At 42.2% G+C, this 11,987-nt stretch overlaps 1 protein-coding gene across 1 annotated transcript; it reads left to right on the forward strand.

Annotated features, from left to right (window-relative positions):
* The first annotated feature begins 1,023 nt into the window (after positions 1-1,023).
* slc14a2 (solute carrier family 14 member 2) lies at positions 1,024-9,688 on the forward strand. Its single transcript, XM_085368183.1, has 10 exons — positions 1,024-1,047; positions 6,046-6,117; positions 6,205-6,388; positions 6,954-7,143; positions 7,325-7,453; positions 8,196-8,388; positions 8,608-8,755; positions 8,913-9,047; positions 9,199-9,248; positions 9,350-9,688. Exons 1-10 carry the CDS (start codon positions 1,024-1,026, stop codon positions 9,686-9,688), a joined length of 1,464 nt encoding a protein of 487 aa, XP_085224309.1.
* Positions 9,689-11,987: the final 2,299 nt, after the last annotated feature.

The raw sequence follows: 11,987 nt of genomic DNA on the forward strand, positions 1-11,987 counted from the left end.
AGGGTGATCTGTCTACTGCTGACACAGATTCCTGTAATGTCACCTTACTCATTCAATATGAACATTTAGTCTGAGTAAACTCAATGAGCTCAGAGCTGGAAAAACATTGAGCTACTTTAACATGGTGGGAAATAGTAGAAGCAGCTGTGGGTGGACTGGCCAGAGTTTCAGGTTTTTTTGTTGTTGTTGTTGTTTTTGGCATTAGATTAGAAGATTAGCCTATATCAGAAAAAAGTACCAAACGAGCATTTGAATAACCATTCCTGGAAAGTTCTAGTGTGTTCTGTTTTGACCAAAATATTTTACCAAACCTGTTTGTTGTTCATTCATGCCCTCATCATCAAACTCGTCTTTCATCTCCAGCAATGCGTAAAACTCTGCGGCGGCAATCAGGGCTGCTAATCATTTCTGCAATTACATCATAATTGTGTTTAATGACAAAATAAATGCTGAAGGAACAAACAAACAAACCGATCTTCAGTTCCATCATTCATCTTTAAGTGTATGTGTGTCAGCTGGTTGTAGTAATGCTACTTGGATACGCAGTGACGGCGCTAAAGTGTAGCAGATTAAACTTAATCAATTCAAGCACAGTGGGAGTCGTGCTGTGCTTATCCTTAAATTACTTTACATTACAAACTCTTGTTTTTTAACTTAACTTTTAACAGAATGATCTCCTATGTGTGTTATGGCCCATTGCCAGTCAGGAAGGTGGAGTACTGTGACTTAAAACAGTTTTGTTTTTTTATTGTGGAAATGTTACAGAGTTTTTCTTCCTTTGGAATTGAGGACTGTTTTTAAGCATGTCCAGGAAGATATGAGTGAGGCGGTGACTATCACTGCTGAATTCCAATGATTCCTGCAGAGGATGCACGTGAGATGAAGAGGTGGATGTGAGGGAGAGATGAGGTGGAGTTTTCTTTAGAGCCTGTAACTACAGTATAAAAGCCTTCAGCTGAAGGATCTCTAGAGCAGCTCTAGAGAAGCTGGGAGCCGTCTCTGCCTCTGCCTTTTCTGGGACAAATGCCTGGACCGAACTGCACAAAGGTAGGGGCACTGGTGTTTAGCAAAGCCTCTGGAAGTCCAGCAGGGCAGTTAATGATTTTTCTTTATGAGATTAACAAATATCTGTGGAAGATTAGAGGTCTAGTGTTAGCTCAGTCCATTTCATTAATTATAAGACAAAATTGATCACAAACTCTTGAACAGAATGTGAAATATAGCAATGTAAAGGCACTTTTATTGCCAAAAGAACAACGAATCATGTGGTAAAAAGTAACAAAATGTCACGGCTGCTGAGGCGAGCCGTGTGGTGTTGGAGGAAAGGAGAACCCAAAATGCAGGTGATGACTGATGATTCGAGTGATGTTTATTTACAGGGTGGTGTAGTGGCAAAGAGGCAGTGAGGGATGACAAGGAACTAAACAAACCTAAACTGGAAAAAACTAAATAAACCTGAGAACACACGAAACAGGGAGTGAGGCAGACGCGGAACAGGACACCGTGGAACACAGACGAACCGGCAACAGGCAGGAGAACACACAGGGCTTAAATACACACAGCAGTAATCAGGGGATGAGAGACAGGAGGACAACACACCTGGAAGAAGTCAGAGGTGACGGGACAGGGGAAGCGTAAACTGAACACACTCACACGAGACAGGGACCTTCAGAATAAAACAGGAAACTCAGACACAGAACCAGACACTGAACTAACTAAACAGACAGAGTGACACCATAAACAGAACACAGAAGTGAGACCAGGGTAAGCACAGAACAGAAACCTAACAAACTGTAAATCATAACAGAATACATACTCAGGATAAACAAAAGCATAAAGAAACACAAAACACTGAGTCGTCAGACTCAGGACCATGACAGTCAGCAGGAGGCTGGACGGGCTCCTCGGGTCCCCTGGCAGGAACAGATCAGAACCAGCAGGCACACGGGCCTCTGGCAAACACATAGCAGCTGCGCGGAGCATTGACTCTGCTCAGGCAGCGACAGCCGGGTGCAGTCCTCAGCTGGCTTCTTAAGTTCCAGGGGTCCAGAGTCAGCTGGGGGCTGAAACCCAGCCTCTGGGGAGGCCCTGGAGTGCATCACAGTCTCAGATCTGGCCAGTAGTGGTGTGTGATACTGCATATTTTGGTATCGATCTGATACCAAGTAAATTCGGGCCAGTATTGCCGATACCAATACCGATACTTTTCAATAAATAAAGTGGATGCCTCATTGAATTGCTAAATTGCAATTAATTTTCATGCCTTTAAGTGTTTTTTGTGATTTTTCCTTTTGTATTATTAATTACTTAAAACCCAGGACATAATTAGGAGAAATAATTTATTTATAATTAAATAAAAAATGCTTTATTATTGTGGCGGGCCGTGGTCTGTGATGCTGCTGCAGATGAGATGGACTCACCTTCACTGCATCTACAATCATGCCTCACCGGCTTAAAACCTGTGCGCTGCTTGTGCTGTTGTTGTTTTTGGTGTTGATGTGTACGGCTGCCAGCGGGAGAGCTGCAGCCATTGAATGTACTGTTACAGCAACCGTGTGATTATTGTAAGAATAAATGATGCGGCGAAGCATGAAAATGCCATGGGGTCTGCCGTGGTGGCGCTCTTTTTTTTTTTCCCCTCTTTTTTGTTAATCTTAAGTGCAGGCAAACCAGTAAACAAATTAAAACAAATACTGTTGATAAACTATAATACAAAAATTACAATTAAAATTCTCAACAACAAAAACAATTGGTAAAAATATATTTAATATGTAAACTTAATAACCCCCAAAGTGTCTAAGTCACGTGACGTGTCAGCGCAACACCGAAACATAAGGGGGGGGAGGGGAGGGGAAGCAAAGCGTGCCTGCTCTCCGCTGACACAGGAGCGGCGAGTCCAGCGACCTGGCTGTTTCGTTTTTGCCGAAAGCACAGCATAGCAAACAAGCAGAACTCCAAGTAAAGAATCGATCTAACCAGGCTAGTATCGATCCGATACCGATCCCGACTTGGGATCGATACTATCGATCTTCTGCCAACTGAGCTACAGACTGGGCTATGGACTGTAGCATAGTCTGTAGTAAGTCTGGCTGTGACTGTAACTGAGCTATGGGTAGTGAGGCTGAATGTGGTGGAGGTGGCGACTGGGCTTCAGGCCGGGCGGCTAACAGAGCTTCAGGCCGGGCGGCTAACAGAATAAACACAGCCCCAGAATTAACAGTCCCAAAGTCTGGTGAAACAGAAAGAGTGTCTTTCTCACTCACCACAGCCGGCAGTTCTGAGGTCCCACCATCCGGCTGTGGGGTGAGGCGCCTATGACTAGGGATGGGTATCGTTTAGGTTTTACCTGATACCAGTACCAAACTGGTACTTTTGAAACGGTGCTCGAACCGGTGCTTAAAGAATGGAGAACACAAAATTGGTCCAAAAACCTCTTATGTTTAGCTGTTTTTTGTAAAAAGATAACAATGTTAGCCTTTTCCACAGCTATAGGGGATTTATGGCATCACTCTTGGCTGGAAGCAGTGCTTCAACCATGGAAAAAAAAAAAAAAAAAACAACTTTATCCAAAAACCTCTCATGTTTAGCCGTTTCCCTCTTTTTCTTTGGCCATCTTAGCCTTTTTGGCCAGGGTGAAGGGAGTACCTGCCATCAAACAAGAAGTCAGCAGCATGTAACTACGACTGTTTGCTAGTTCACCTTACATGCATTAATGTAATAACGTGGTTAGCCTACTCAACGTAAATTACACACGAACAACATTAAGCTACTCACGCAGAGAAGAACGGCTGCTGCTGCATCATCATCCGTCATCATTTGTGCTAGACTGGCAGGGCTAGGGGCCAGGACTCTACTCTTCGGGTTTTTGGGGGATGTTGCTAACTCCAGGTCAGATAACAGGCAACCCACGCGCAGTAGACGTGCGCAGTGTGAGGTCTCGCAGCAAGTTATCAAATACGGCGCATTTCTCGGCTTTTAACAAAATGCTATATGTCGCCAGGTGTTTCATCAGATTCGAGGAGTTACCTCCTTTGCACAGTATCACCTTAAAGCACTTATTGCAGGCTGCTGAGTTTGAATCTTTTGCTGTGAAGTACAGCCAGACTTTGACCACTTTGTCTTGGGCATTTTTAATCTTTAGCTCTGCTCTAAAAGAACGTAGGTACCTGGGCCCGCCTACTACGCTCGCGAAGGTAAAATGATTGGCTGGAATCCAAACTGTATGACATCTCAGGAAAAAAAAAAAAAGCACTGAAATGTGCGCTGCTTTTCGGTCTGGTTACTACCATTTGTGTCAGAACCGGTACCCATCCCTACCTACGACGCGAACGTTGCTTCCTCCTCGGAGATCGCTCCAACGGGCCAGGTAACTCCATATCCGGCAATCCGGACCGCATATCCTCAGTTGGGCTGAGCAGACGAGCGGTAGGGGGGTGAAGGTGCAGCTCGTTCAGAAAGAAATTCTGAACAAGTGGGTGGAGTGAGCTGAACAGCCAGGTAAGACCGGAAACCAGTCGCTGCAATCGATTAGTTATGGCTTGGCGGAATCCCTTCTCCTCATGCTCCAGCCATAAATTAATTAAACTGTCCACAGAATAAATAATATCCTCCCGGAGCTCCTCGGGCAGGTTGAATGCTGCTGGGTCCATTGTGCCAGGTGTTCTGGGAATCCATCCTACCTGGCAAACCATCCTACCTGTTGTTTCTGCGCATGCGCACAACACGAAATTCAGTGGCAAATCATCCTACCGTTGTTAATAACAGCTACACACATACTCTGACGGGCAAAATGAAGTGGCAAACCATTCTGGCTGTATGCATATGAGCTACAAGCATACTCTGATGGGCAAAGTTAAGTGGCAACCCATCATACCTACTTAAATTGGTGCTAGAATTACTCTGTGACAGCAGAAATGTGCGTAAACTACTTACGGTAGGACGTTTTGCCAAAGTAGGATGGTTTGTCAGAACAGGTGTTCTTACTGTCACGGCTGCTGAGGCGGGCTGTGTGGTGTTGGAGGAAAGGAGAACCCAAAATGCAGGCAATGACTGATGATTCGAGTGATGTTTATTTACAGGGTGGTGTAGTGGCAAAGAGGCAGTGAGGGATGACAAGGGACTAAACAAACCTAAACTGGAAAAAACTAAATAAACCTGAGAACACACGAAACAGGGAGAGAGGCAGACGCGGAACAGGACACCGTGGAACACAGACGAACCGGCAACAGGCAGGAGAACACACAGGGCTTAAATACACACAGCAGTAATCAGGGGATGAGAGACAGGAGGACAACACACCTGGAAGAAGTCAGAGGTGACGGGACAGGGGAAGCGTAAACTGAACACACTCACACGAGACAGGGACCTTCAGAATAAAACAGGAAACTCAGACACAGAACCAGACAAGACACTGAACTAACTAAACAGACAGATTCACAAACAGACAGTGTGACGCCATAAACAGACAGAACACAGAAGTGGGACCAGGGTAAGCAAAGAACAGAAACCTAACAAACTGTAAATCATAACAGAATACATACTCAGGATAAACAAAAGCATAAAGAAACACAAAACACTGAGTCGTCAGACTCAGGACCTTGACACAAAAGTAAAGACACTGCAAAAAAAAGTATTGTAATCCCCTCCAGTAACACTCAAGTTTAAATACAAATTTAAAATAAAGGGTTAAAAGGGCTGCATTTAATCGAGCATGTAAGGAAAGAAGGCATTGATATATATTAAAATTTCCTAAGATATGAGATTGCATTTTTCTTTTTTTACATGTTTTGATAGAACAAAGGTACAGACACAGTAATTAATCATTTATTGTCCCTCAGGGGATATTTCAAAGGCCACACTTAATAATGATGTAGAATGACTTTGAAGCACAGAAACGTGACCGCCACCAATATAACAGTAATCATACTGAAAAACAAAACACATTCACGAGTGGTCAGTATGTATACCTATGGTGTACCTTGTTATATATAAATGGAGGAAGAGTGTGTTTGCTCCTGAGTAACAGCTACATCTCTGCACTGTCAGGAAGTTCAGAAGATTACCAGCAGCTCCAGTTCTGATGTGCTGTCCTCCAGTGTTTCTGCCACCACCTTCACTGTTAGTCAATATTCATATTTCACCTCAACTTATCATGACTCAAACTGTAATTCTGAAATTAATTACTGAACATGCTGCTGACTGCAGGAGCTCCAGCCCCTGATGGCACACCCTTACTTACCATCTCAGAATGGGAACTCCCAGGAGGACAGGCAAGAGGACCGAGTGCAACCTGCAGGAGCAACAGCCCTGCAGAAAGCCAGGGCCCGTTTCCTCAAAGGAGTGTCCTACTTCTCTGGAGACATGGAGGTGTTTGGAAAATGGATGGAAAGTAGGTTAACATCAGCAGCTTACTTCAAATTTAAAGTTTGGAACTAAATAGAAAGTAGTTTTGCCAACAGTGCAGGTGGTATAACAATCTGGGACATAAGATAGTTGTGTTAAGTAAAAAAAAATTTGGTCATGCTATTTTGTAGAAAACTTTCTCACTGCTAATGCCGCCTTTTCATAGGAGCGTGCATGAGTCAGTTAATCAGCGTGTGGGTGTTGAAACTGGTAGGATTACCCAGTTAGCTTCTAAAATAGTGAAAAATACCAACTGGCATAACTGAAGTACTTAAATCAGAAAACATCAATAAAGCACTACCATGAAATTCCATGTATGACAGTATTCCCCAGCAGTGGCAAAAATCATGACGGGAACTTGAAAATGTGCCCTTGAGACAAGCAGCACTATCGAGTTTAATGTGTAACTACAGACAATGTGTAACTATTTCCCTCCATACATGTGAGAGTTTGCATAGAAGAAGATGATTATGTTAGTAACCCTTTCACAGCCTTTGAAGATGTGAAGTGTTTGCTGGCAGTCAAATATCTCTCACTGTCGCATCTTTCAGAGCAGTTCTTCCTGCTGCGGCTGCTGGATTGGGTCTTGCGCGGCGCGGCCCAGGTGATGTTTGTCAACAACCCCCTGAGTGGCCTTGTCATTTTTGCCGGCCTCATCCTGCAGAACTACTGGTGGGCCCTAAATGGCTTTGTGGGCACGCTCTTTGCAACCATTTCCGCTCTCCTATTGCAACAGAACAGGTGTGAGCACTCAGGTGTTTTTTTCCCCCCCTAACTGATGCTATCTTTAAATACTGTCAGTCGTAATGCCAGAAGGCGGGCCGAGAAGTCATTCTTGATGATTATCTGCTTGGCAGTAAAAGAAAATTTATCATTTGGCTTGAGCTAGAAAAAAAAATTGATTCAAAAAACTTTCCTTCAGGGGTGCAATAGCTGCAGGGCTGTACGGCTACAACGGGATACTGGTGGGTCTGCTGATGGCCGTGTTCTCTAACGCAGGAAACTGGTACTGGTGGCTTCTTCTGCCGAACATCTTTATGTCCATGATGTGGTAAGACCGAGAAATGGTGAAACTGTGCACTAGGTTTGCATCATAAAAAATGAAAGGTAGATAAAGAAAAGTAGATAAGCCAGTCACGAATCATGAATGCCATCAGTTGTCATTTTCTGTGTCATAATAGGTTACGTATTGTTCTGAGACATTGTAATAAAAGCAAACAAATGAATGAATAAATAAATAATACAAATTATTTGCTGTAGTTAAGTAGACAAAAGAGACCATATCAGTCATATACAGATCTGTCATCTCTGCTCCTAAAAGCTGGAAATGTGTAAAAAGAATGATTGATCTACATCGATGAGTCATAACAATAAAACTACAGGATGTCTGGGTGCCTCCTGTAGTATTTAGCACTGGGATATTAAGAGCACTCCCTGGTATTATGGATCGGGCTTGTTCCAGGGCATCACGTTTGATCAAAGTGCAAAATCTTTGTCAAACTCTTCAAAGCATTCCTGAGTAGTTTCTATAATGCAGTGGGGTGCATTGTTCTGCAGTGAGAGGGTGTTCCTGTCAGGGTGTGCTCCATCTACAACAATATTTTGGTGGGCGGTATGAAGGCCAGGACCCAAGGTTTTTCCAGAAGAACAATACAGGTGTTATTTACGCTGCCTTTCCGTGATTTTAACATTAGCGCAGACTGGTGTGATTGAACATAGATGTACTTGGGTTATTTTGTAAATGTGAGTTAAATGTGGAGCAGATTTCTGATGTGATGCCTTTTCATGTCCAGCCCCATTGTGTCCAGCGCCCTGGCATCTATCAACAGTCGTTGGGATCTTCCTGTTTTCACCCTGCCCTTTAACATCCTGGTGTGTCTCCACATGGTCGCCACCGGCTACTACAACAACTACTTCCCTCAAGTCCTCATTCAGCCACGCTCGGAGCTGCCCAACATCACGTGGGCTGAGCTTGACGTAGCAAAGGTAGCTGAAAGGAAATGATAACATGCAGATTTCGCAGCCTTTTTAACTTCAGAAGTCATGGTCTTGTAGCCGAGGTTTTAGCACATGCTTTCAGCTAACAAGTTAAAATAATGTGGACCTATGTTGTTAACTATATATGCAACTTTAAGTTGTTCACAAGTTAAATACAGCTGCACATCCAATAAAGCGGGCTTTACATTTCTGCCTGTACACTTTCAGCTCTTCATGTCAGTGCCAGTAGGAATAGGCCAGGTCTATGGCTGTGACAACCCTTGGACTGGAGGCATCTTCATCATCTCCCTCTTTATCTCCTCCCCCATCACCTGTGCTCATGCTGTCCTGGGATCTGCAGTGGGAATGGTTTCAGGTGAGAGGATGTCACAGTGTCTAACCAGGCATCCGATATTGTAAAAAAAAGGACATGCCATGTAAAACTTGTTCTGATCAGGAGGGTTTTAATTTACTAAGATAAACCAATCTTTGGGTGAACTCTTCTCTGGTAACAGTAACGAAATATTTTGCAGGTCTGGCCCTGGCGGCTCCGTTTGGAGACATTTACTTTGGCCTCTGGGGGTACAACTGTGTGTTAGCCTGCATTGCTATTGGAGGAATGTTTTATGCTCTCACCTGGCAAGTGCATCTGCTTGCTATCACATGTGGTGAGTAAAAAAAATTACAAAAATGCATTCTCTTATCTGCAAAATAAGGCCAAATGACAAGCAACCATGTGCAACCTTACCAAACAAAGGCTGTTATTTGTAATCACACTTTATCATTTACATCAAACAATTTTTCCCTCCTCCTCTGCAGCTTTTTTCTGTGCATACCTTGGCTCAGCCATCGCCAACATCATGTCCAGGGTAAGTACATTTTATTCTCACTCCTATTTTTATAAAAACTGTTAAAAAAACATTAAAATATGTTTCACAACTGTTTTTTTTTTTTTTTTTTAAATCCACAGTTTGGTCTTCCAGCCTGCACCTGGCCTTTCTGCCTGTCTGCCCTGACTTTCCTTCTCTTAACCACGGGGACCGAAAGAATCTTTAAGCTGCCACTGGCCAAAGTGACGTACCCTGAGAAAAACCTGAGATTCTTCTGGAAGCTGAAGAAGCAGGAAAAGATGGAAAAGGCTGAAAAAGAGAGGAAAGAGAGAGAGGAGCAGCAGAGAGCTGTTGAGGAAGAAGTGATAATAAACGAGAAAGAGCAACTTAAGATAGAGCTAGAAAGAATGGAGCAAGGGAAAACAGAAAATGAGGCTCAAGAGGTTAAAAATGACTTGACGGAAGTTGAAGTACCTTAGACAGCCGAGGGACCTGGAGATGAAAGAAACACGGAAAATGATTTGATCGAGGTCACGCTCACTGATTATCTTTAAAGCTAGATTTATGTATGAGTAATGTATGAGTAAATATGCGGTAAATTTCATTCAGAGATAATGTATGTTTCAATATTCTGGTGGTTCTTTGCAATGTTTATACAAATATGTGTGGTTTTATATATTTAAAAGACCTTTTTTTAAACTAAAACCCTGGTGTGTGTGTGTGTGTGTGTGTGTGTGTGTGTGTGTGTGTGTGTGTGTGTGTGTGTGTGTGTGTGTGTGTGTGTGTGTGTGTGTGTGTGTGTGTGTGTTTCATTCAGTGCTTAATAAAAACAGAAAAAAACGCCCTAAAGTCACATCAAATATACTCAGGTTTTGCATCGGTCAATCCCCAACTGGCTAAATACATTGGTCAAGTAACGAAGCTGTTAAAAAGAAGGACTTCTTAGTTATTTTTCTCCTTTTTTAATATAATGTAAAGAAGTTCACCCACCTTCATTTCAAGCTGTTAAGACTACAATGATCTAGATGACTGAAAATCTATGCAGACATAAAAAAGCTGTTTTTCATACAACAGTTGTTGGAGTTCAGCTTTTTAGAGTAGTGTGTTTGATCAGTTTGAACTGTACTCCAGCGTTTCGTGATAAGAACTACTCTCTTATCACAAAGCACTTCCTCTGCTCTCTTAAAGTTTAATGGAGTTATCTAGGTTTAAGTTAAATATCCACATTAATGTTAGTTTCAGAGCAAGTAAAGGCTACGCTGATCTCCAGGGTTCACGGCAGATTTGTGGATTTGCTGTTATCTCGTGTCTGCTTATGTAATTGGGTTACATAATGAGCTTTAAGCATTCCAGAGCTTAATGAAGCTTGCAGTTCCTGTGTTGGACTGTTGTACTTGGACAGTAAAATCTCCATTGATCTGAGGACGCAGCATGTTGCACTTACATGTGATTTAAATGACAGAGGTACTGGTGCAACTGGTTATAACCCTGGTAAAATGTCTGTTAATGCAAATCTGTTAATGCAGAACCCATGTAGGATTGCTGGTTGGGCCAGTCAAAGCAATAAATAAGTAAATTATTAATTTCCTGACACTATTAAGACTAGACTAATTGAAGGTGGTTTATTAATGTCCTTATGAGGGGAAAAAGGGGGAGGGGAAAAGTCAGCTGCAAAATATAACAGAAAAAGGTGGACTGATCCATGGTGGTAAATAACTTCCAATGAGGAAGTTATTTACCACCATGGATCACTTTTACGACACTTTTTATGAGTAAGGTCGCAAAATTTAAGTAGTATTTCAAACTACAGTCAAGGTAAAGAGAAGTATGCCTTCAGTTATTTCTAAAGTTTTACATATCAGAATATGAGAAAAATAACCTGGTCCTTGGCAAGTCTTAAGCTTCAGCTGTCAGACAAATGACCTTGCATTTGACTCTGGAATACTTTGATAGGAAGAGGAGCTCATGGTCAACTCCAAGGTGACCATGTCCAAGGTCTCCAGATCCATGCTTGATAGTTGCAGATATGGTGCGTTTCGTCTTCACCAAACACGGTCTCATCTGTCCAAAGGACATGGTTCTGTGATGATGAGATTTCTTTTTAGAGAGAAAATGCATTCTCATGGCAACCCTTCCAAAACAGCCTTTTTCTAAAAGAATAAACTGTCTGCTACTTAACCTTCTTAATTCCTATGGAAGTAGTAAGGCTATACCACTCCTGTGTTTACACTTGCTTGAGATTGTATTTACCTAATTACATTTTTTTTTTATTTAATTGTACTTTTGTAGTATTATTTTTGTTTTGATAGCAAAACCCTGCAATTTATTGAGGGTGTACTTTCGTTTAACCTGAGATTCTGTAACTTTAACCTTTCTAGAAGCTTCTGGTGCGTTCTTCCTCGAGCCAAGAATGTGAGATCAAAAATAAAGATAGTTCTTAAAAAAACATCAGATAGCTGTAGGCATGTATGCCTAACCGGATCCTTTCAGCAGTCGGTCCAGAACACTGATAACAAAAGTGCCAAGTCCCTTATCTCAAATTCAGTGGAGCCAAATATGAGACAAACAAAACCATCTCAGGAAGATTTGACTGGATTGTTTTCTGTTAAATATTTGTGATTTCAAAGTAATGTTTTACATCATGGCGTGATCGCACTGTCACTTTAAAAAAAATCTTGTGCAGTCTCAATCGGCGTAGTATTTTAACAGTTGTTTGTTTGTCATTTTTTTCTTCGCTTTTGTCTAAAGATTTTGCAAAAGTAACTACTACTGGAATGA

This window comes from Diplotaxodon limnothrissa, linkage group LG12, assembly GCF_057381915.1.
Source record: "Diplotaxodon limnothrissa isolate DT_005_m linkage group LG12, D_limnothrissa_male_GT1.1, whole genome shotgun sequence".
Lineage (NCBI taxonomy): Eukaryota > Metazoa > Chordata > Actinopteri > Cichliformes > Cichlidae > Diplotaxodon > Diplotaxodon limnothrissa.

Excerpts from the sequence above, each read along its gene's own strand:
- slc14a2 (XM_085368183.1), top strand. The coding sequence starts at position 1,024 with ATGCCTGGACCGAACTGCACAAAG. Across the intron at positions 6,118-6,204 it reads TTTCTGCCACCACCTTCACT|GAGCTCCAGCCCCTGATGGC; the intron begins GTTAGTCAATAT and ends TGCTGACTGCAG. Across the intron at positions 9,249-9,349 it reads TCGCCAACATCATGTCCAGG|TTTGGTCTTCCAGCCTGCAC; the intron begins GTAAGTACATTT and ends TTAAATCCACAG.